The 23345-nt window shown below is 43.5% G+C and overlaps 1 protein-coding gene and 1 long non-coding RNA gene across 5 annotated transcripts in view; one reads left to right on the top strand and one right to left on the bottom strand.

The window, feature by feature from the left end:
* Wdr60 (WD repeat domain 60) overlaps positions 1–13219 on the top strand; it is a 56786-nt gene extending 43567 nt beyond the window's left edge. For 3 of the 4 annotated variants that reach the window (XR_381520.4, XM_006515780.4, XM_011244097.3), the window contains 8 exons: positions 586–699; positions 802–863; positions 1325–1376; positions 2939–2999; positions 5699–5798; positions 5975–6106; positions 7532–7755; positions 11697–13219. Coding sequence is in view for 3 of the 4 variants with exons in the window: in XM_006515780.4 (XP_006515843.1) it covers positions 586–699; positions 802–863; positions 1325–1376; positions 2939–2999; positions 5699–5798; positions 5975–6106; positions 7532–7755; positions 11697–11865 (914 nt within the window). In the remaining variant the exon portion in view is untranslated. The remainder of the gene's footprint in view (positions 1–585; positions 700–801; positions 864–1324; positions 1377–2938; positions 3000–5698; positions 5799–5974; positions 6107–7531; positions 7756–11696) is intronic. The other variant, NM_146039.3, reaches the window with a different exon arrangement.
* Positions 13220–22035: 8816 nt separating this feature from the next.
* On the bottom strand, positions 22036–22701 carry Gm46330. Its single transcript, XR_001780538.2, has 2 exons — positions 22635–22701; positions 22036–22366 (listed from the first exon to the last, which is right to left on the bottom strand). It is a non-coding gene; the product is annotated as a predicted gene, 46330 (long non-coding RNA).
* Between the last annotated feature and the right edge of the window lie 644 nt (positions 22702–23345).

Here is a 23345-nt window from a genome sequence, read left to right as displayed (position 1 = left end):
CTATCCATCTGTGGGCGGCAGTACTTCTGATAGTGGCTGTCCTGTTGAAGAGAGCTTGGTCTCATGATCTGGCTGGCACTGTTGTGTTCCCAGGCCTTGCTATTCTTTACCCTTATCAGTTGCCCGTGAGCAGCACTTTCCGAAGTCCCTCTTGTATGCCCCTTTTCCAAGCCTTTTTGGAGGATTCTGGCCCCAGAATCATGTCCTCTCTTTCTGGAGTGCCTGCTTAAGTTTCTCATTGTCACTGTCCTTGGTCATGGAATATTTTGACTTTCTTCCTAACCCTGTACATGTATTTCCTCAGTGATGCAATAGTTTTGTAATGACACAAGCCTTGGTATTCATTTCTTGTTTTTCCTCTTACAAGTGTTTTGAGGTTGTAGTCTCTGTTTGCTAGAGATGCTGAAAATCACGGTCATGGATCTAGATATGTGGTCTACATTAGTCTCGTGACTTAAGGAGAGAGGTATATAGAGAGTCAGGTCTTTAGACCTGGAAGCATCCCTATATCTTTCTAGGTATAATGCTGATTTCATTGCTAAGATGTGAGACTTACAGTAGGTGCTGTGGATCTTTCTTCCCTAGATGGAATCCTCACATCAGTGAACCACCGAAGCCCTCTTCAAGCCATAGAGCCAGTTGCTACTTCTGCCTACAAAAAACAGAGCTTCGTGCTTTCACCCTTTTCTACTCAAGAAGGTACGAGATCCCTCACACCCATAAAATCCCTTCTGCATTAGTGATGCAAAGCACTGTACTTATTAAAGCCACTGTTCTTCACTTTGTTTCTGCTTTCGTTAGAAATGGCAGGCTTGTCATTTCATATTGCTTCCCTGGACGAGACTGGGGTTCTCAATGTGTGGGTAAGTAGGAAGTGCACAGCCATCCATACAGCCATCCATACAGCAGAGTGAACCCACGGGGGAGGAGAATGCACCTGCCCTGGGGAATGGGTCAGAGACAGAACACAATCACAAGGCAGTAAGCCTAAGCCCTCTGTTCTGAGAAGAGGTATGAAGTTCCCTGGCCTTTGGCCTTTGGGAATTTGTAAGGAAGATTATAACAAGACATCAGTGCTAGATGATATGTTAGGACTTGTACAGACAGCTACCAATGAGGTTACTGAGAGGGGAGAATGCTAAGATAAAAGAATGAATACATTTGTCACTAGTTCTAAAGCAGATGATTAGTCTTTTTTTATGAAGCAGTTATATTTTTTAGGATCTAATATAGCATGTTATTTTATTAAAGCTATGCCTTGTGTAGATTGTTTCATGGTGATAAAATGTATCAGTATTCATTTTTTTCAATATTCTGTTTTTAGGTGGTTGTTGAATTACCAAAAGCAGATATCTCAGGTTCAATGAGTGATTTAGGTAACTATTGAAGTAAAAATTAATATTGATTATTGTTTGCTAAAATGAATAGAGATTAAAGATATAAACACCTGCTTTGAAAAATAATTAATTGACAACCTGAAAAAAAATGGAAGTCAGAGTTGTATATTGTATAATTTATCAGCTATTGGATAAACATCTCATTAGCTGGAGCAGTTGAATGATATCTAACTCCATGTTCCTTTCTGTAGGTGTCATAAGCTCTGCTCATAGCTGGCATTACTTCTGCCGTGTGTCATACCTCAAGGCGACTGTCTTCTTTCTTTTCCAGTATACTTTAGGTTTCCATGGCAGAAGTCCTCCTGCATTTGGAGCTTTCGTCTGTGGCTTTGGATTTACTCAGTGCACATGAGTGCGCTAAGTGTGGCTGTCCTCAGGCCACAACAGTGGGAATGGGAATGGGGATGCTCCCATGTAGAGCAAGAGAGATGTGGAAACATACTAGGGTCTCCCGTGGTTTTCTGTTTTCAGACCACTTAATATGGCTTTCAGTTCTAAGAGGCCTCAGACGATTCAGTCCCATTAGATCCTATGGTCTAGTTTGTCTGCATTTTAAAGTCAGCTTTCTTACTCTGAATTCCTAATCCTTACTCTAATTCTCTAATGGCAAAGTATCCTCTTTCTTATTCATGTCCCCAAGATTTACACGGCCTTGCTCCAGGTCTCCAGATTCAGAAGAAGGCTCCTCACCAAGCAAATGCTGGTCACTTCTTACTGAAGTTCCATTCAAACCAGGTTTACTGTGTCCGTGGTTGAGACCATGCTAGCCTGATCTGTAGATGTGTCACCTCTGTGATAGCATCAGTACTGTGTGACAGTTATAAGACACAGGTCTTGCAGTACGTTTGAAGCTGCCCTTTCTTTGTAGCAGTGAGTTGAATATATTCCTACATGCTTTTAATTCAACTGCACTCAAGGTTCTGGATAGTATCTTGCCTAGGATTTGGGTTTCAACATATATAAATCCCTAATTCTTCCCTCTGTAGTAATATATCAAAGGGAGAATAGCATTAGGACAGACATTTAGCCCGGAATTTGAGAAGAGCAAGGGAAGGGATGGGAAGTAAAGCCAGGCCTGGGAGCTGGAGTGCTATGATGTTGGAGCAGAAGTTAGAGAAGCTGATGAAGACAAACTGAGACTGGAGGAGTTTGGGACACTAGTGGCCATTCAGCAAAACCTGGAATGTTTCCAAGGATGGCTTTGAATGACAGGTGCCTTGGGTATCTACAGCACTGGATTTGGCATTTTAACTTATTATTCAGTACATATGTTACCTGCTGTCCTCACCAGTCTGAAAATGTGGGGGTATCTGGATCATGCCCCGACGGACTTCTGATAATAACCTACAAATTCTTGACACTCTTCTTTAGCCAAGTCACCTCAACTAGACTTACAGGGAGTTCTGCTTGTCATTTATATTTTGGCATTCCTTCTGGTTATAGATACTTAAATAAAGAAGAATGAATCCAGACAACTGTGGATAGGTTTTGATTTAGCTTACATTGAGAGATGTGCATGTTTCTGGTTTGTCTGATTCTAGGTCTGATACCTGGAGGAAGGATCAAGTTGGTACACAGTACTGTAATCCAGTTGGGTAACAGGTGAGACTCCCACTGGGGTTAAACACCTCTCTCATCCCAGAGGGACTTTACTTCCTGTTAAATGCATGTTCTGTTTTTGCAATGAGGACCCACTTTCTTTCTTTCGTTCTTTTTTTGTTTTGTTTTTTTTCAAGACAGGGTTTCTCTGTATAGTCCTGGCTGTCCTGGAACTCACTCTGTAGACCAGGCTGGCCTCGAACTCAGAAATCCACCTGTCTCTGCCTCCCAAGTGCTGGGATTAAAGGTGTGTGCCACCACTGCCTGGCTCTTTTTTTTTTTTTATTAGATATTTTCTTTATTTACATTTTAAATGTTACCCCTTTCCTAGTTTCCCCTCTGAAAATTCCCTATCCCCTCCCCTCTCCCTCTGCTCTTCAACCCACTCACTCCCATTTCTGGTCCTGGCATTCCCCTATATTGGTGCATAGAGCCTTCACACGAACAAGGGACTCTCCTCCCATTGATGACCAACTAGGCCATCCTTATCTACATATACAGCTAGTTGCTGCTATTCTAATGCCTTCATGTGTGTCACACATCTGCTGGGCTTCTGTAAGACTCTTCTCTCTACTGTAGACTTCTCTCTTCATATCATGCATTGTATTTATTTTTTAATTGTAATTTCCTCCAGGAATTAACAGTATACTCTTGCAGGACTTATATACTCTTCAAAGTGAAATAGCTAATGTATTTGATGCCATGTTTTCTCTCAAAACTCATAGCTGTGTTTGTGCAAGATCTGTGGGAAAGGAGTAGAGGCAGACTGGATTATAAGAAGAGTCCTAACTTAGTAGCCTCCCCTCTCTGGGGTAAATAGGGGTGGTAGCCCAGACTGACATACCAGGTCTTTGTCTTCTCTTCTGCCAGTTGTGGACTATGGATGTCCTGGGCAGTAGCCATTTTGTCCTCAGTGATCCCAGCAAGCATGCCAGTGAAGAAGAACATCCCTTCTGTGTGTAGTGATGAGAATGATGTGTTGGTAGTATGGCCATACACATGTGGGAGCCTGAAGAAGGGGATTAGTTGGGTCTAGAATGAAATGGGAACTTTTTTGAGAAAGTGATATGTGGTAGATGGAATAAGAATAGCTCCTTCATAGGCTCATTTACTTGAATGTGTAGTCACTATGGTTGGGCTCTGACATTATAGAAGCCCATGCCAGGCCCAGTTGTCTTTCTCTCTACCTTGCTGTCTATGAATCAGGATGTAAAGATCTGAGTTACTGCTTCACCATCATGTCTGTCTGCTTCCTTCCATGATGATCATGCACTAATATTTTAAAACTGTAAGTGAGCCTCCAATTAAAAGCTCCCTTTAATAAGAGTTGCCATGGTCATGATTTCTCCTTACAGCAATAGAACATTGACTAAGACGTAATAACTGGGCTTGGTCCTTAAAAGGTTAAAGCTTGGTCTTGGTAAAGTAGTCATGGTTCTAAGGCAAAATGTGCTTATATTTTGAGATACCTGCCAGTGTGATGTTGAGAAAAATGGGAGTTGGGGCTGGTCTTGCCATGTCTGCTTCTGTGATGACAGTCTAGACAATGGCTTGGAGGGGGCAGGGTCTTACTCTGGAGAAGTGGAATGTTATTTTTGTGATAATAGGATTATCAACCTGGAGAAATGTGAGTTTGGAATACAGTAAGGGAGATTGGAGTCAAGGAAATCAATTTAGAGACCACTGTAGCAGCCTGTATGAAAAACAGCATGGGTATGGAGAATCAGATGTGAATTGAAGCGTAGAAGTGGAAACTTGGTGTTGAGCCAGATTATGAGGCCTTTACAGTAACCTGTGGCTCAAGGCCTGTACAATCTTAGATGCATTGAGCTTGCCCCAGTTGTAGACCTAAAACTGAGACCCCTGAACAGGACTCTAGAATTCACTGCCCCTTTGTGTGAGGAAAATTTAGAAAGTTTCACCCCTAGTTGAAGGAAAATGGATACTTGGAAGAACTTGAAACCTCAAGCTAGATGTGGGCTCAGGAACCTACAAGTTTGGGATGTGAACATCAGAGTCCCAGGGACCTTGAGACATAAGAGCAACTGCCTGGTGGGAAGCTGGGGGTTATGGAATTTCAACAAGACATCTGCAAAAGATGAGTTCACATGCTCACCTGCCAGCAGCATGGGGAAATGGTGCACCTTGTAAGAACTGTCATCCCAGTGGAACTCACTGGTCAATACAGACTCACCTTGTCTCAGTATCAGACCTGTTGGCAATTGCACAATCTAAAAAACATGTTTAGAAGCAATATTGTAATTTTGTAATTTCCAAAATTTCTACCAATGAGTGGTTAGATAATAGATTCAACATGGTTGATAGAAGAATCAGTAACAAAATGGTGGATCTGCAGAACCGATCAAGTATGTGATACCAGAGAAAGGAATAGGAAGCAGAATAGCTGAAACCATGGAGGCAGCCTGATAGGAGTGGCTCCTTATTGGCGGCAGCCTGATAGGAGCGGCTCCTCATTGGAGGCAGCCTGATAGGAGCGGCTCCTCATTGGAGGCAGCCTGATAGGAGCGGCTCCTCATTGGAGGCAGCCTGATAGGAGCGGCTCCTCATTGGAGGCAGCCTGATAGGAGCGGCTCCTCATTGGAGGGAGCCTGATAGGAGCGGCTCCTCATTGGAGGGAGCTGATAGGAGTGGCTTGTCACTTTGTAAAGGCCATGTGTTCATCTCTGCTATTTATTTTTCAGTCTTTCTCATAAAGATAGTGAACTGTGGGGGTCGACACAAACACTGAGTGTCAAATTCCTGCCTTCAGATCCTAATCACTTTGTTGTCGGCACCGACATGGTTAGTAGTAGCTTACATTTCATCCTTTCTACCTAGAGTTACCTGATAAATAACTTTATATCAGATTAATTTACTGTTTGCTTTTGTTATAATATCTGAAACGTATTTCTTGAATATTGTGTTGTCCAGTCTTGTGTCTAATCTTTGGCTATTTTTGGTGTTCTTGTAATAATTAGGGACTTATAAGCCACAGTACCAGGCAAGATTGGAGAGTATCTCCCAGGGTGTTCAAACCTGAGCAACACGGTGTCAGACCCATAAAAGTTAATGTGATTGACTTTTCACCATTTGAAGAAACAGTATTCTTGGTAAGAAAATCACTTTTTGGTTAAATTATTTACCTTTTGGGGCAATATAACATTGTAATTCAGTAGAAAATTTAGAAAGTTATGGTCTCTTAGTAGTCTACAAACTAATCATTAGTTGGACCTCAGTGATGTAAAAATGAGACACAGGGTATTATTAACAAAAAAAAAAACTAAATTAAATTGACTCAGAAATTGAACTCTCTTTAGAAATACTTTGTTTAGTTGCAGGATACTTGGGATTTGAAAGGAAGATAACCCATGGTCAACTGGCTCTCATGGCAACTAACCCAGTCCACAAAACAATCACCATTCCTTCCTGAGACCACAAGCCCCTGACCTAATTACCTTTCACTTGATTCACCCCTTAAATGTCACACTGCCTCTCAACACTGTTATGTTGAGGACTAAGTCTCTAGCACATGAGTCAGTGGGGACAAACTCGATTCAGACCATAGCCATGGTTTACCAGTTCCTAAGTGTGCAATCTCAGCATGTATAGAGCTTTAGCCCCTTGTGCAGATGCAGAGAAGCCAGTTTTCAGTATCCAAGACGCTTTTTGTGTCTGAGTTAATTGCACACCCAGACATTGTGTTCAGAGATTATTCAGCTCCACTCTTGCTTCACTCCAGTATGATTTTGTTATTTATATGAAATTAGCGTTTAAAATGTGTCTCTGTTGGTATTTTGCTTTAGAATTTGATTCTAGTTGAATATATATTATTTATTGTTTATTATTTATTGTATCTTTTTTGAGTATGGAAGGGATTAAAGAGCGAGGAAGAATTAATCTTCTCTTTCTATGTTAATAATTTGATCTTTCACTAAACCGCCTAAGTTTTGTTTTATGACATGCTGTCGCTAGAGATACAACTGTTTAAGAAGGTGACACTGCACCTGTGGAGCCAGCCTTGCACCTGTGCAGCAGTCAGTGGCACTCAACTCTTAAACATGTGTTTACAGTTTCCATTGGGTGCACTGACGGCTGCTGTCTGGTCCACGGTGGTGATTGCTCATGGTCGCTCACCTCACTGTTTGTGAGGACAAGGGGGCTGGTGTCTGTTTCTAGGGTGAGCAAGCACTCTCTGTGAGGAGGATAGGTTTTTAAAAATTAAAAAAAAATTTTTTTTTTACTTACTCACTTTACATCCCGTTCACTGTCTCTCTCCTATTCATCCTCTTCTACCATCCTTCCCCCATCCTCTCTCCCCTTCTCCTCTTAGCTGGTGGGGGTATCCTGGGTAGCTCCCCACCCTGGCATTTCAAGTGTGAGGATAGGTTTAATGATATGTCTTTATGTTCAGAAAACAAGAGCAAGCCAAAATGTTATTGTACAAACAAGGAAAGCTAGTGCTCTGAAAACTTCTCCTGGGTGTTAGGATGGAAATGAAAAGAAAGAACAATAGGGTTTCTACATCCCAACTGCAGGCTGGCTGTTCAGATGGAAGCATCAGGCTGCACCAGCTGACGTCTGAGAGGCCCATCATGCAGTGGGACAACAGCACCAGTGGCCATGCTGTTACTAGTCTGCAGTGGTCCCCAACAAGGCCTGCAGTGTTCCTGGTCCAGGACGATGCGTCTAGGATCTATGTCTGGGATCTTCTTGAGAATGACCTGGGTCCTGTGGCCCAGCAGCCCATCTCTCCAGATAAGTGAGTACAGGCCAGTCACCCTCATCCTTGCTCTTCTTAAATTACAGGTTCAAATGTACATTTAACACCACATTTGTGTGTACTATATAGTCAAAAATGTTTCTAACAGTAGTTTTAGTTTGTAGTCAAATCAAACATACACAGAGGTCCTATATGTACTTGGACCCCCTCCCCCCAGTTGTGCAACCCCCTTGCTGCCAAGATCTCCATCCATGTGTGCTCTGCTGCAGTTGTCCCATACTGACATGTCATGCACATTCTATTCCATTTTACATTGGCTTCATCCTTGCTGATCATTAAGCAATACCGTGAAAACCACTTTAAAATTCAGTCGTTTTAGATCTAGCATCAGATGACACAGTAGATAGGAGAGTAGTAGTCTTCATCACTATTATTCTGGTAGAAACAATTTCTGTGATGACTCACAGATTCAACATGAGCGATCTATAGCGTATTCCTTCAGGTTTCTCAAAGATAGCAGGACATGTGAGGCATAAGCCATGGAGTCACCAGTCCCCACGTACCCTTCCCACTGTGTACGAATGAAACCTGCTATGCAAAGTTCAAAGCATGTAAATTGCCATTGATCCTTGATTAAAAGCTTAACATTTATTTATTTATTTATGTGTGTGCACAATTGTATGTGCTGTGGTGCCCATGTGGAGGTGAGATGACAGCCTGTGGGATTCCATTCTCTGCTTTCCATGGACTAGAACTTGTGTCATCAGTTTTGATAGCAAGTGCTGTTACTGGCTGAACCATCTTGCTGGCCTGTTGCAAATACTTTGAAATAATTCTTTGCCTTTATTCTTTTATTTATAAAAGATTTCATTTGGAAGGGTTCTCAAGAGAGAACCATATATATAGTCACCTATATTTTGTTCTTGGTATTTTATAACCATATTAGGTGGATATGTGTGCCAGGGACTTGGGGTCTTTTTTTTAAATTAAAAATAGTTTTTTTACAATCTATTCTGATTACAGCCCCCCCCCCAATTTCTCCCTGACTCGATCTACCTCCTGATCCATCTGAATCCACACCCATTAAAATACAAACAGGAAATAATAATAATAATAATAATAATAATAATAATAGTAATATAAAAAGAAACAAACCAGAATAAGACAAAAACAAACAAATGGAAAGAGCCAAAGAAAAGACAAAAGAAACATACAGATACTGAAACACATATTCTCACACACAGAAAACACATAAGACATAATAGGTGGACAAAAGATCTGTAAGGGTAAAAAAAAAAAAAAAAGAGTGAAGCCCTGATAAAGTATTGTGAAACCAAAACAAAAGACAAAAAAAAAAACAAAACAGTCCATTGGGTTTGTTGTGTGTCTTCCATATCTGCTTCTGGGCATGGGGCTGACTTTAAGTGTGGTTTATGTACCTTGTAGGACTTTGTTGGAGAAAACTAATTCCTCCTGTGGATGGATATGAACTGGAGATAGCTTCTGGCTGTGTGGTTTTGTGTCTGCTTCCTCTCCTAGACCTAGAACCTCTTCTGGCTTAGACTGTGCAGTCGTGTGGGTGCTGTCACAGTCTCTGAGTTCACACATGCGTCAGGCCTGTTGTGCCCAAAAGGCTGTGTGTGTTTCTTTGGTATCCTCCATCCCCTCTGGCTCTTAGAACTTTTCTTTTTCTGCCTCCTCTTCCACAGGCTTCCCTGAGCCCTGAGGGGAGGGATTTGATGGAGACATCTCACTTAGGACTGAGTGTTCCAGTGTCTTTAAATCTCTGCACATTGTGTTGTGGGTCTCTGTATTTGTTCCAACCTACTGCAGGAGGGAGCTTCTCTGATGATGGCTGAGCAAGACACTGATCTATCGGTATAACAGAATGACATTAGGAAGTTTTTTTCTTGCTATGTTCCTTTGGAAGAATGGTAGGTAGTATGTGGGTTTTCCATGGATTTCTAGCCTATCTAGTTTCAGGTCTTGGTTACCTAGGCAGTGTCAGGGACAGGCTCCAATCATAGAGTGAGTCCTAATTGCAGTTGTAATGTGGTTACTCCAACAACATTTATGCCACTATTACATCAGTATATCTTGCAGCTAGGTCTCCATTATGGATTGCAAGGTTTATAGCGAGGCTAGTGTTTATATTTCCCTTCTCATAGAGTTCAAAGTACCTTCCAATACTGTGAACACTGAGTCAATAGGGGTGAAGTCTCTAGATGGCACCAGCTTGACTTCTACAAGTTTAGTGAGTTATATAGGTGTTGTCTTCAGCAATAGGGCCTTGCCATCAGCTTGTGGAGAGCAACTAAAAGCTTTGACAAAAGTCTGGATTGTTTGGGGGTTTCTATGGAGCCCCTTTGGCCAACAACTTGATTAGATGTAACCCATCCCTGGTACTAGAGGTTTTATTTGGTGTCAAGACATGTCTAGTTGAGCTTTGTCTCCCTTTTTATTTGATGACTACAGTTCATATTTCTTTTACATATGTACATGTTTTTTTTTTTAAAGTTTTCACTATATTAGGTTTCCACATGATTTCTCAAATGGACCTTAGCTTTCACTATCTCCCATATCCCCGCCTTTATACCTTCTTCTCTCCTTGGTTGATCAGTTCAAATGAAGTTTAAGAAGAAATGTTTGATAGATTGTAAAGGTTATATTAAGATCTGAAATAAATAAGGATAACATTTATTTAGTTCTAGTGGTAGGTAAATTGGTATTATTCTAACTAAATATCCATCAATAGAACTGTCTATGGTGGCATGTATGTAATCCTAGCACTTGAGAATCTGAGACAGGGGGATTACAACTTTGAGGCCAGCTTGGGCTTATAGGGGATTCCTGATCAACTTGGGCTACAAAACCAGACCTCATCACAAAAGAAAAGGAAACAAAAACTATATCAACATCTGAGCATGGCGGCTCATGCCCATCACCCCAGTACATGGGAGACTGAAGCGGGAGGAGGATCAGGCAGCCCTCCTCTAGTCAGCCAGGGATTACAGAGCAGTCTGTGCAGCATAGGAACTCTGAAAAGCCAGCCACTCACTCACTCTAGCTGCTGGTCACATATGAACACATTTTACATGTGGAAAGTCTCTCAAGAGTCCTGGGGAGGCCATGGCAGAAGGGTCAGACACTTCCTGATGGTCTGGGAAGGATCTGAGAGGGGGCAAGCTTCCCTTCGGATTGTATTTCTGAGACTTGTTACTGGAGGAGGCAAGGGTGGAGTTGGTGACACTGCTCAGCTTGGTAGGGCAATGGCATGCAGAGGGCACACAGGGGTCAGCACATGGTGGGATGGGCTGCTCACAGGACGGTAATGCTGTGGAGGGCCTGGAGCTCAGGGCAGACCTCAGCTGGAGAGTGGACTTGTGGGCTTTGGCATTTATTCATCTGTGGTTGAGATTGGTGGCCTGAGATACTGGGAAACCCTCACACTAGGGATCCTCCCACTGCCTGTGTGGCTGGGAGGCGTGCTGAGCAGTTTGAAGGTCCCATTGTTGGAGGTATTGATTCCCATGGGCAGGGAGGAGCATCAGATAGGAATGTCACACTTGTGTGAAGTGGTGGAAGTTGTCATCTGGAGCTACACAGTTTGTGAGCTGCTGCCTTTCATGGATCTGCCCAGACCCTGAGATGTAGAAAATTGTGTTCAACAGACTTTCATATACTTTTTTTTTTTTTTTTTTTTTTTTTTGGTTTTTTTGAGACAGGGTTTCTCTGTGTAGCCCTGGCTGTCCTGGAACTCACTCTGTACACCAGGCTGGCCTTGAACTCAGAAATCTGCCTGCCCCTGCCACCCAAGTGCTGGGATTAAAGGCGTGCGCCACCACTGCCCAGCTTGTTTTAACTTTTTTTAGCCACCTCTTCTTTTTCATATGTCTCTTGAATATAGATATTTACTCTGGTAATGGAAAGTCACACACTTGTATACTGCCTTCCCAGTTCATGTTCTCTCTTGCCTACAGGCTTGTGGCTATGACTATCGTGGGGGAACCGGAGAAGACCAGTGGTAGTTTTGTGGCCCTGGTGTTGGCCAGGACCTCTGGCACAGTCGACGTCCAGAACCTGAAGAGGCGGTGGACCACCCCAGCAGTAGACGAGCATAGCCAGCTGCGCCTGCTTCTTCAGAAATGAAGACTTGGTGTCGGGAGAATGATGGGTACATGAGACTTGATTACAGATGGATCCCTTAACTCTGTGTTCATGTGATTCTGTGTACATAGAATATGTATATTCTGTACATAATTTGTTTTAGAAGAACATTACTTTGGTATTCCTAGGAAATAAATCACTATTTTTAATGGAAACAGTGAACATTTTAGTGTATACTAAAACTTCAAAGGGAATATCAAGTGATGTCCAGAAAGCTCTTCCAAGAGTGTTTCCAGTTATTTTTGGAACTATTTAAAAATACTGTCACATTTATTACTGAATTTTAAACAGTCCACCATGAAAAAGCACTTTAATGGACTATTTTTTAAGCCATGCATAAAATGATGTACATATATCTGAAGTAAGAGAAATTGCTCACTTTGGAGGTGGCCTCCATCAGCCTTCTGTTTTTACGGTTTTCTTGAACAGCTTTTGGTATGCTTTCAATGACACTCATAGAATTGAGTCAGACACATTCACTGTGTGACTTAGTGTGAAAACCATCTTCATGTAGAAATAATACAAGTAAATACATTTTTTGAGAATGGAATAATAGGGGCTTACTAATTGATTTATGCTGTTGTAACAGTTTGCAAGCACTGGTTCACAATTTTCATTTTGTTTACACAGTTTTGTTTCTTACAGCTGGAGACACTAGAAGTTCAAGGCTGGGACTCTAGGGCTATGAGTCGAGGGCTAGGAGTACAGGGCTAGGACTCCAAGGCTGGGACTCCAGGGCTAGGAGTTGAGGGCTAGGAGTACAGGGCTAGGACTCCAAGGCTGGGACTCCAGGGCTAGGAGTCGAGGGCTAGGAGTCCAAGGTTCTGCTTAGGCTACTGTCAGCCTCCAAGATGGCACTGCAGCCATGTCCTTACTTGGCAAAGGTGAAGGACAGACAGAGGGTGCTAGTGTGCTCCCTCACCCTCTCTAACCAATCTGCTCGTGATGGCTCAGCACCTCCTAATACCATTGCCTTGTGGCTCAAGGGCCAGTTTGCGAATTAGAAGGCCACACACATCAAGCCACACAGGAGGGTCTGAGGGTGAGCTCGTGGGAAAACTGCCTGGGTCCTGCCAGGAGATCAGTAGGGAACACAAGCAGTGTATTTAAAGCTCTTTCTGCCCTTTCCCAGCGAGAACTGCAATCTCTTGGGCCTGGATAGTGCCTGGAAAACTCTGCTGTCTGCCTCTGATCCATGGGGACATATCCTTATTTCCCAAAGACTATATGCCTGACATTCTCTTTTAGTTCTTGTGTAACTACCCCCTAGCATCTCATCCTTGTGTAACTACCCCTCCAGCAACTCATCCTGTATAAAACTACCCCCGGCATCTCATCCGTCTTTGCTTCTTTTTTCATCGTGTTGCCTCAGAGCTCATTCATTTATCATGAAAATGACAGAATAGTTCAGAGTGGCCTGTCTCAGTGTGTACATGTGTACATGACACATGAGCACACGCACAGGACATACATACAGGCATGTGCAGATACATGGAACATCCAGATGCTGATTCAGTCAGGTACTGCTGTAGTTGGCTGCTTTCTCTCCATAAGGCGGCACTGTCTTTGTTCACTGTCATACTGGCCACTGAGTCACAAGGAGCAGTGGGCAGCTGCAGAGACAGAACACAGTGGTGTAGCACTGCTTGGCAGAAAGGGAGGGCTGTAAGAATGTGTCGACAGAGGGCATGTTTATGTGACTGGCACATAGCCACTGAGTAAGTGGATGTTTAGCCAACCCGTGCTAAACAAAGGACTGGAATCTCCTCTCTGCACCTTCATAAACTCATGAGTCAGTTACAGATGTGGGAGTTGGATGAGGCACTGGGCTCAGTGATGGGGACAGATGGATGCTGTGTACAGGTTTCCTTCTCAAGTTAGAATCGGTATTCCTTTTTTTCTTTTCTCAATTTTTTATTAGATATTTTCTTCATTTACATTTCAAATGCTATCCCGAAAGTCCCCTGTACCCTCCCCCGACCCTGCTCCCCTACCCATCCATTCCCACTTCTTGGCCCTGGCGTTCCTCTGTACTGGGGCATATAAAGTTTGCAAGACCAAGGGGCCTCTCTTCCCAATGATGGCCGACTAGGCTATCTTCTGATACATATGCAGCTAGAGACACGAGCTCTGGGGGGTGGGGGTACTTGTTAGTTCATATTGTTGTTCCACCTATAGGGTTGCAGACCCATTCAGCTCCTTGGGTGCTTTCTCTAGCTCCTCCATTGGGGGCCCTGTGATCCATCCAATAGATGACTGTGAGCATCCACTTCTGTAATTGCCGGCACTGGCATTGCCTCACAAGAGAGGCTCAGGGTCTTTATATCAGGGTCCTTATGTCTTTGGATTTCCTCTGTGTCTCGGTGTCTGTGATTCTTAGACAGTTGCCGCTGTTGGCAGCCTCCTCCATCTGACTCTTTGCTGGCTCTGAATTGCTTCCAGGTTGTGTGGCACTTTTGAGTTGCATGACCTGGGTGTAGCACTGTGTGAGAATCATTTTTAATGCAATGCCATGTGGATAGGTGAAGATCAAAAACCTTCAGTTGGTTTCTTCCTTTGTTCATTCATTTGTCCTCCAGTGCTGCTTAGGCTGACTGGTATGACAGGAGGAGGGATGATAGACAGAAAAGACATAGCAAGAGGGAAGGCCAGCACTTTGTGGCTGTGTGGCCCTCTAGAAGGCTGTGTATATTTGATATGGCACATTATCTGTGACCCAGAGCCATGTGCTGAGTGTACACAGGGTTGAGAGACTGTTCTTTTCTCAGTATTTGCAGCCTCCACTCCCACAGTGTTAGAAAGTTTCCTTCTCAGGCTCTATAGCTGAGTGTCCTGTGATTTACACAGGAAGTGCCAAGATTTTATAGAGGAAGGAAAAGGGGCCTCTCTTCTCTAGGGATGACAACCCAATGTATTATCCCCTCTACACTTCATTGAAATGGGCTCTCTTGGCCTCTAGTAATGGCCACCCTCTCTCCTGAGTGTTGGCAACACCTGTGCAGAATGAAGCCAAAGTGTGATTGCCCTGCCCACTGCAGCCTCTCACCACCAGTGACAGCAAAAAACCCAAATAGCATCCCATAACAGCTCAGGGAAACAAGTGGAAAACCAGGTCTGCTTCCTGTTGCAGCTTTTCCTGGCCAGCATGTGTATATCCCAGGGAGGTGGGATGCTCCTCTCGATTATGGAATAATCCAACCCAGTGATCATTTATCATCATTTATAACTTGACACTCCAAATTATAAATTTCTCAGAGGAATCCTGGGGACATGAAGGTTGGAAGAGCTGCATTAGTAGTACCATATATGGAAAATACATTTTCTTTCTTTGAATACTCTGTTTAGAACATTTGGGACAGTGAAGGACAGAAGATAACCATAGTAGCCTGCAGTTTGTATATCAGAAAATCTCCCACTAGCTGGGAGTATACAGCATTCTTAGTGTTTTAGTTTGAGGGAAGGGCAAAGCCAAGCATGAGGTGGATTCGACATGGGAGTGTTTTGCCATGTTTGATCCTTAATGTGATCTTGGCTGGATAGAGAGTCATCTAGGAAATGGAGGAACACCTCCGGCTATGTTTATGAGTATAGTTCAGAAAAGATTTCACCGCGGAGAAGACCCACTCTGGAATATGGGCCACATTATTTCTAGGGCTGAGGCCCTAGAACCAGATGAGGGCAGCATTGCCCTCTCTCTGCTTCCTGGCCCTCCGTGATGTGAACTGCTCTACCACACCACACCACAGTACTACACCACACACACAGACACACAACACAAACACACATGAACACGCACAAGCACACACACAGACACACACACACACACACACACGCCACTACCACCGCAATGGATTGAGCCCCCTCAAGCGATGAAAGAATAAAGTTCTCCTCTCCTTAAGCTGTTCCTCCCCTGGTTTCTGTGTAGTATTGGTCATTGCTAATAAAACAAATGAACATAAATATCCTGTGAGGATGCTGGAGTAGCATGGCATGACACCGTGAGGAGAGGGTTCAGCTGCTGGAAGAAAGGCTGGGATCCCTGAGGAGCCTGATGCAACTCAATGCTATGGGTGGGAGGGAAGGAATAAGAATAAAAGGGCTTTCCAGAATTATTGCTGTATTTTAGTTTCCCTTTTTTTTTTGCCTTGAGTACATTGAGTGAGTGTTTATAGTGATTCCACTTGGTGTGTCATGTTGATGTATCAGTTACAGCTCTTAGTGGTTTCCTGGGGTTTATAGCATCACATTTCTCTTGCTTAAGTCATTACCCTTCCTCCTGGCAGTCATGCCTTTCCTCCTCCTGAGCTTTAGGGTTAGCATTAGGGTAGGCTGGGGTTAGGGCTAGGGAGAGGGGTCTTGTCAGGTCTGGGACTTGCGGGTTCACGGCGTAGGTTTGTGAGATCTTTGCCTTTCAACGTTCTGCTTAGCACCGTGGTGAGCCCTGCCTCACAGAACAAGACTTGTGCGAAACACAGGCCTGTTGGTGGGGCTGAGGGTGTCCGAGATGTGCAGTTTCTAGGTCCCTGCCCTTTCCAGAATCTGTTCTCCCCACTCCACCAACTGCAAGGTGTCCTGAGGAGACGGAGTGAAGGTCCTGGTAGAGTTCTTCCTCTCCCAGCAGCTCCTGTTGTCACCAGCTTCTGATTACTGAAGGTATCTGTCCCGGTTCTCAGCGAGCTTATCCTGAGGAAACCTGACCGATAGCTCCACACCAAGTGGTTCTTTATCCCCTCACAACCGAGAAGACAAAAGTGCATTTGTAAAAGCATCATGCAGTACGGCATGCCAGGCACAAGGGGGCAGCAGCAGCCACCTGAGCTCTGGCCAGCCTACTTGTCCACACTTTATGCCTGAATGCTTGATTCCAAACACAAGAAGCAGTAGGCTTAAACACTCTCACAGTAATACAACCCTTCTATTTATATCCAAGGAGAGGATTCTCCACGTTGATCAAACAGGGGAAACATTTTATTTTTTTTAAAAGATTTTCTTTATATGCATCAAAGCCAAATAGCTGAAATGCCTGCCTACCTCATAGCATAACCTTCTTTCCAGGGAGACTGTGTTAGTGCTGGGTATCTGAGGGCAGCTTAGGTTCACTGAGTCACAGAGAGCACCCACTGGACAAAGAGACGCACCACAAGTGGTCATGAGCCAAATGGGGCTTTAAGAAAGCCTCCAGCTAAATCCATTTTTGTGGTCCTGATGTGAGGCTTAGTCACACACACACACACACACACACACACACACACACACACACACGATAACACTAAGCAGTCCTGGTTACAGTGTGGTTTCACCCATCGCTGACCCACCATTGCCTCAGCCCCTGTATCTCCTGCAAGTGGTGGTCAGAACTTTGTGAAATCTCTTTCTGGGAGGCAAGGTCCTCCTCTGGCTGGCATCAGGCTTCATTCTTTTCCATTTCCCAGCATGAGATGCCAGTTAGAGGATCATTGTCCCAGTGGTCTTGACAGCTAAAGGAGGAGCACAAGTGGGTCTTCAGTCCTTACTCATCCACAAATGGGACATCTGTGTTACACCTCCTCCCCAAGGCTCAGGAAACATCACAGAAGGGGGGCAGAAAGACTGTAAGAGCCAGAGCTTGGAGAGGACGTGGTGAGACACTATCTTCTGGACATGACAAGACCACTGCACTCATGAACATCCAGAGGCTCTGGTCACCTCCACGAGACCCTCACAATAGCAAGCCATACAATATTTAGAGAGACCCACAAGCCCCTACTATCTGAACTACTCACAGCTGGTGGCTGCTAGGGGAAGGACTGTCAGTTTTCTTTAAGAATATGGTACCTGGTAGGTTCATCATATACCAGTGGATGGCCCCATACTCCTGTCTGTATGAATGGCGCCAATTAGATGCTTCTGTGAGGACATGAAAACTGCCCGCAAGTACTCAACACATTTCTCACCCTCAGAACTGAGAAATAAATCTCTTTTTACAACTAAAACTATTTTTGCATTTATTTATGTATATGGTGCGTATGAGTGTACCCAAATATGTGCAAGTGTGTGTGCCCTAGCATGTGTATGAAAGGCAGAAGACAGTTAAGAGAATCAATTTTCTATCGAATGGCCATCAAACTTGCATGTGGGTAGCAAATGCCTTTACTCACTGAGTCATCTTGCTGGCCCCATTTTTCTTTTTCTTTTTTGTTTTGTTTCTTTTGGTTTTTGGTTTTTGGTTTTTTGGGGTTTTTTTTGTTTTTTTTTTTTTTTGTTTTGTTTTTTGGCAACAGTTTTTGTTTACATTCTCAAGCTGTGTCCTTACAATACAGCGCTGCTGTGCAGGTCAGGAAAATGTCTCTACTGAAGGACCAGGAGGAAGCCAAAGGACTTTGCAGGGTCCTTACCCGCCTCTCATCTCCCTCTGATGTGAAGGATGCACACCATAACCACCAGCTCAGCATAACCAGCAGCCAGCTGGGCACACATAGATGGTCATTTGGGGATAATGGCTAATGAAGCTGGCATGCATATGAAAAGTGGGGCTAGCTATTGAACTGGACATCAGGAAGGTGTCCTGGGCATTGACAGCAGTAGCTCAAGAGCAGCTTGCTGTTGCTGCCGAGAGATGTGGAGAATACATACTCTGCTCTTGGAGGCTACCCTGAGAGTCTAGGCCTTTTCTCTTCAGCTCTTTCTAAAAGTGCACCCACACCCAGACCCTGTGGGAAAACTTGAGGGAGACCATGAGCAAGTTCAAGGTCAGTATAGCAAACAATCTGTTTAGAAGGCTTCCCACACTTGACAAGTGTCACCAGGGACCAAGCCTTTTCTGACCACACATGTATTTTCACTGTTACATATATGATTAGAATTTGGTTTTTAACCCCAGGCTATAAAATAAAGTACTGGTGCTATATTGGGCAGTGGTGGCACATACTTTTAATACCAGCACTTATAGAGGCAGATCTCTAAGTTCAAGGCCAATCTGGTCTACAGAGTGAGTTCCCAGACAGCCAGGGTTACACAGAGAAACCACAGCTCAACAAAAACAAAACAAAAGTACTGATGTTATCTTTTAAGATGCCGCGGCAGGGTCACCTGCAGTGCTTCATCAGTTCTTATAGCTACGACTGGCTTCTGTTTTCAAAGTGTCATAGTGGTTCGAAGTTGTAGCCAGGGCAAAGAGCTGCAGGCTCTGTTTTTAATCTGTCTGTGTGTGTCTGTCCTCTAATACCATCTAACTACTACCATCTGTTAATCATCATAGTGATCACCATGTAGCCTTTTATTTGTCTGCATATCTATTTACCTATCATAGTAGTAACTGCTTGTCATGTCAATGACCTATATCATACGTCTATCATTTAGTTATATGTCTGTTAATGTGTCATATATATCTATTCTTACCTACTTGAGCTTCAGAAAGTGGGGTAGCTCATGGCAGGGTAACCTCAGCCTTAGCCTGGTTCAGCATGTGAGCAGCCTGTATTCAGGGTGTGTTTCTAAAGTGTGAAAAGGTCCTGCTTTTTTGATCACAGTTCTGCTTTGGTAAGATTTTTTTTTTTAAGTGTTTGACTTGACTTTCTAAATGTCTTTTTTTTTTTTTTTTACTGAACTGAATTACTTGGACACAATTTAGTTTCTATATGTAACCACTTGAAATTTTCTATTAAGAAATTTTTTTTTGTTGCATTTAACAGACATTTGAGGAAAAATGACAAAACAGCACAAAATAATTACGTTGTGACACTAGGATGTTATGCTACTGCAACACCCAGCCTGGGACACAGCCTTGAGACTGGCCACAAGGTGGGACTTTTAGGCCTCTGGAACCCCCTCTGTGGAACAGCATGGGCAGCATTTTCAACAGGCAGGAAAGATGGAATGTAGTGCCCCTGTGACAGTTTCCTTCGTCCAGTCAGGATTTACCCATCTTTCTGCCTGGACTGCGTGGTATTGTCTGGTTCCATTCCATTTAAATCTCATCAGTTGTCTGCTCATCTCCCTTTCCCATCAGCTTTTGCATTCTTTGTGAGTAGAAGTCATTTAATTGCTACCCCGCCTAACCACTGTGTACATTTAAGTCCCATTTGTGGACTGTTTTCATAAGGCAATCAGTTATGTTTCAAAAGCTATCCATTCACCGCCATGCCATCTAGAAAACAGAATTATACAGGATCTCTGCCTCTAAGCATAGCACTTCCCCAAGTTTTGAGGTCCTGCAAATTGAAAGTTGGAAATGTACCTTTGGAATCTTTATCTTGATCACATTCAAATTCACGATGTTCTTGGAAGAATGATGTGTCAGTGGTTGCTTAAGTGCACTATGTCTCGTCCCTGGACGTTATTTTCAGGGAGGGAGCGTTGACACACTGTGCTATAATGGCTGTCAAATGCCTCAGGAAAATCACCTGTCTGCATTTCCAGGGCACTGATGACCTAGAAAGACCAGGGTCACTGCTGTCCACTCATGGCGCCCATGGTGTCAGATGTATGTGTATGAGGCAGAGCCTGTGGATGGTAAAATGTATTGAGTAGAGCATTCATAAAAAAGTCCAGATGTTTCTTCCGGGCCTTTTTATAACTCATTCCAGTTGCCACAGGGACAGCTGGTGTCAACAGGAAAGCACAGACAGGAGAGCAGCAGCCGGTGGCACTGAAACTGGGTCAAATGAGGTCCAGGTGGGCTTGTTCCTCGCCCGTGCTACCCACGGATGAGCATCACTTCTATCTGTTGCTTTTAGTGATCAGGGCCTGGTCTACACCTGGGAAACAAGACTCTCAGAACCACTGAGACATGCAGAAGACTTTCACAGAACCAGTCAAATCTCTGTCCTAACATTATTTTTGATATTTTGAAGAAACCCCCATAGTTTTCGATGCTGGATATGTGAATGCACACGGCTTTCAGCTTATATTCTGCTTCCTTTCTCACTGCCTTCGTGCTTTTGATAGAGGTCATCCTAACTGGATTGGAGTGACATCTCCTTGTGGTTTTGATTTCATTTCCCTGATGACTAGTGAAGTTTTTTTTTTTAATTGTTTGTTTAAAGTTTTTTTTATTATTGTTTGTTTGTTTTTAAATGTATCTGTTTCTTTTTGAGAAATGTTTAAGTCTATTGCCTGGCTTTAATAGGGTCATCACTAACTATCACCTTTATACTGCTGTTGTGTGAGTCTCATATATATGCTTGAAGTTATTCCTTGATGGGTGATGAGTTTACAACAGTTTCTTCCCACTCTCTAGGATGCCTCTTCACTCTGTTGATTGTTTCTTTTGCAGTAAAGAAGCTTTTGTGGCTTGATGTAATCCTGTGTCTATTTTTGCTGGTTTCCCGGGCTCTTATCCAGAAAATCTGTGCCCACTCCGTCGACCTGAACCATTTCCCCAGTGTCCCTTCCTGGTAGCTTCATAGTTTCGGATCTTACATTTCAGTCTTTTAATCCACATAACTTGACTTTTCTGAGATGCCTTAAATTTTTTCCCACGGGGATGTGGGTGGGGTTTTAAAATCGCTAGCACAGGGCTTGTAAATCCTGAGCCTTATTCTGAAGAAGCAGTTTCCACCTTTATAATGCCAAGTGTTGGTGCCCTTTGAGGAGGATTCTCCTTCCTGCCAGCAGGGTCTTCCTCAGCAGCCTTTGAACCAGGAGCACATTCCGGCCCTTATCCCTCTAGCTCCCATCTCAGGACTTCCAAGGCTTTGAGTCCAGGCCCTGAGCCCATTGCCTTCAGTGATTCTAGCACTACTGAATCCCTCAGGGTCCTCCTTCGTCAGGTGAGATGTGGGACATACACTTGGGGCAATGAGTAACACTTGCTGTGCCTGACCTTGCCTGGTTCAGTCCTCAGGAAAGGCTTCACTGAACTGATTTGAACTGACACACCTCTGCTTATCTGAACTACTTTCTCATGGTAATTAGACTAAGCATTTCTTTTCAATGCATTATCTAAAACTATAAAATAATAAAAATGCTCACATTCTTACTTGAATGAAAGTATAAACCCTTACACATTAAAATCAGGTCGCTACATTATTCTTTTAAGTTACGGTTATTTTTTAAATTGTAAGCATAATAGTAGCACAATGGAGATAAGTGGATAATTTCTTACCCTGCCAATAATATAGAAAATTTTAAATTCAAAAATGAGAAGAAAAGTACAGTATTGACACCCAAGGATAAGTGTGCTTCATATTATTACATTTTAGTCTCTTTTAAATGTATAAACATACATACATCTATAAAAATAAAATCAGTATAGCATATCTGTGTAGGAAATCTGTTGATGCAGGGTTGTTCAGTTTGCTATTGTTAAGACAGTCTAGTCTTCTTGGTGACACTGCTCCTCTTTCTTACTTGGTCTGAAGAGAGCTCCGCCCACACCTGCATCATATTTTCTGAAAGGCGTCTCCTTCCTCACAGGACACTGGGTGTTCTGAGCTGCAGTTGCCAAGGTCTTCATTCTAAAGGGATGGTACATGATGGACTGGCTGATACTTGAGGGGTGATCCTTGAAGACAGGACAAGAACAGAGAATTAGTCTTGTTTAGAGTATACATTTTTGAAACAGTGGTTTAGACTGTCTTCTTTTTAATTTTCATAGGAAAGAGATCATTACATAATACCAGGGACCTCATTGCTTAGAACCCGATGAAGCACTTTTCCTTAAACTCCCTGGCACAATGGTCTAGACCATGTCCCAGATACTCGGTCTTTCTTGAAGCAGTGGACCTTCCAGTGTCTCTTCAGAAGAAATGAGTTCATGTGGGTCTACTTACCCTGTCTTAGCCTCACTGTCCAGCCTGGCTAGTGCTTCAGGTCATACCCACATCCAGTTGAGTTAGTCAGCTCTGACATCATAGGCTGTTCACTGGCTGCTTGCAAGAATAAGCATTGTACTCTCAGCTGTGGGATAATATCCATTTCTTCCTCTGCCCTGTCTGCTAAACATTTTTCTTGAATCTGCTATGAGCAGGTGCTGAGCTGAGAGTTGGGGAACCAAAGACGGGTAAGAAATTGTCCTGGCCTCTTGGTGTGGGTGGGTAAGCCAACTCTAGCATAAATCAGAAGACCTGCCTGCAGAACTATTTTGTTTGACCTTTGCAATGTTTTATAAACGTTTGAATAGTTTCCATGGGACACAGCCTTGAGTTCCCCACAGGTCTCCCATACCCTCCCCAGTTCCCCCTGGAGCCGATGACCTATGAAGTCCGCTGTGATTGCAGTCTAAACACTATCCCCTGAGACGCCACCAGCAGAGGGCTGGCTCTGTGGAGGTTGAAGGTTAGACATGGAAATAAACATGCTTGGTAGGTCCTAAGTCTGGTGTCGCCTAGGGGACTTGGAGGCTTCAGCAGGCATGGTGAGCGTTGTGCCCAAAGCTTCTTGGGAATGTTTCGGTAAAATTGGAATAGACCACACTCACACTTAGCTTGTCAAATTTGGTCTCTGCCATGGGATTCTCAAATGATTCTATGTCAATGGTTCTT

This window comes from Mus musculus, chromosome 12, assembly GCF_000001635.26.
Source record: "Mus musculus strain C57BL/6J chromosome 12, GRCm38.p6 C57BL/6J".
Classification (NCBI taxonomy): Eukaryota; Metazoa; Chordata; class Mammalia; order Rodentia; family Muridae; genus Mus; species Mus musculus.
Note: the sequence above shows the minus strand (reverse complement) of the source record. Positions and strands in the feature narration are given on the sequence as shown.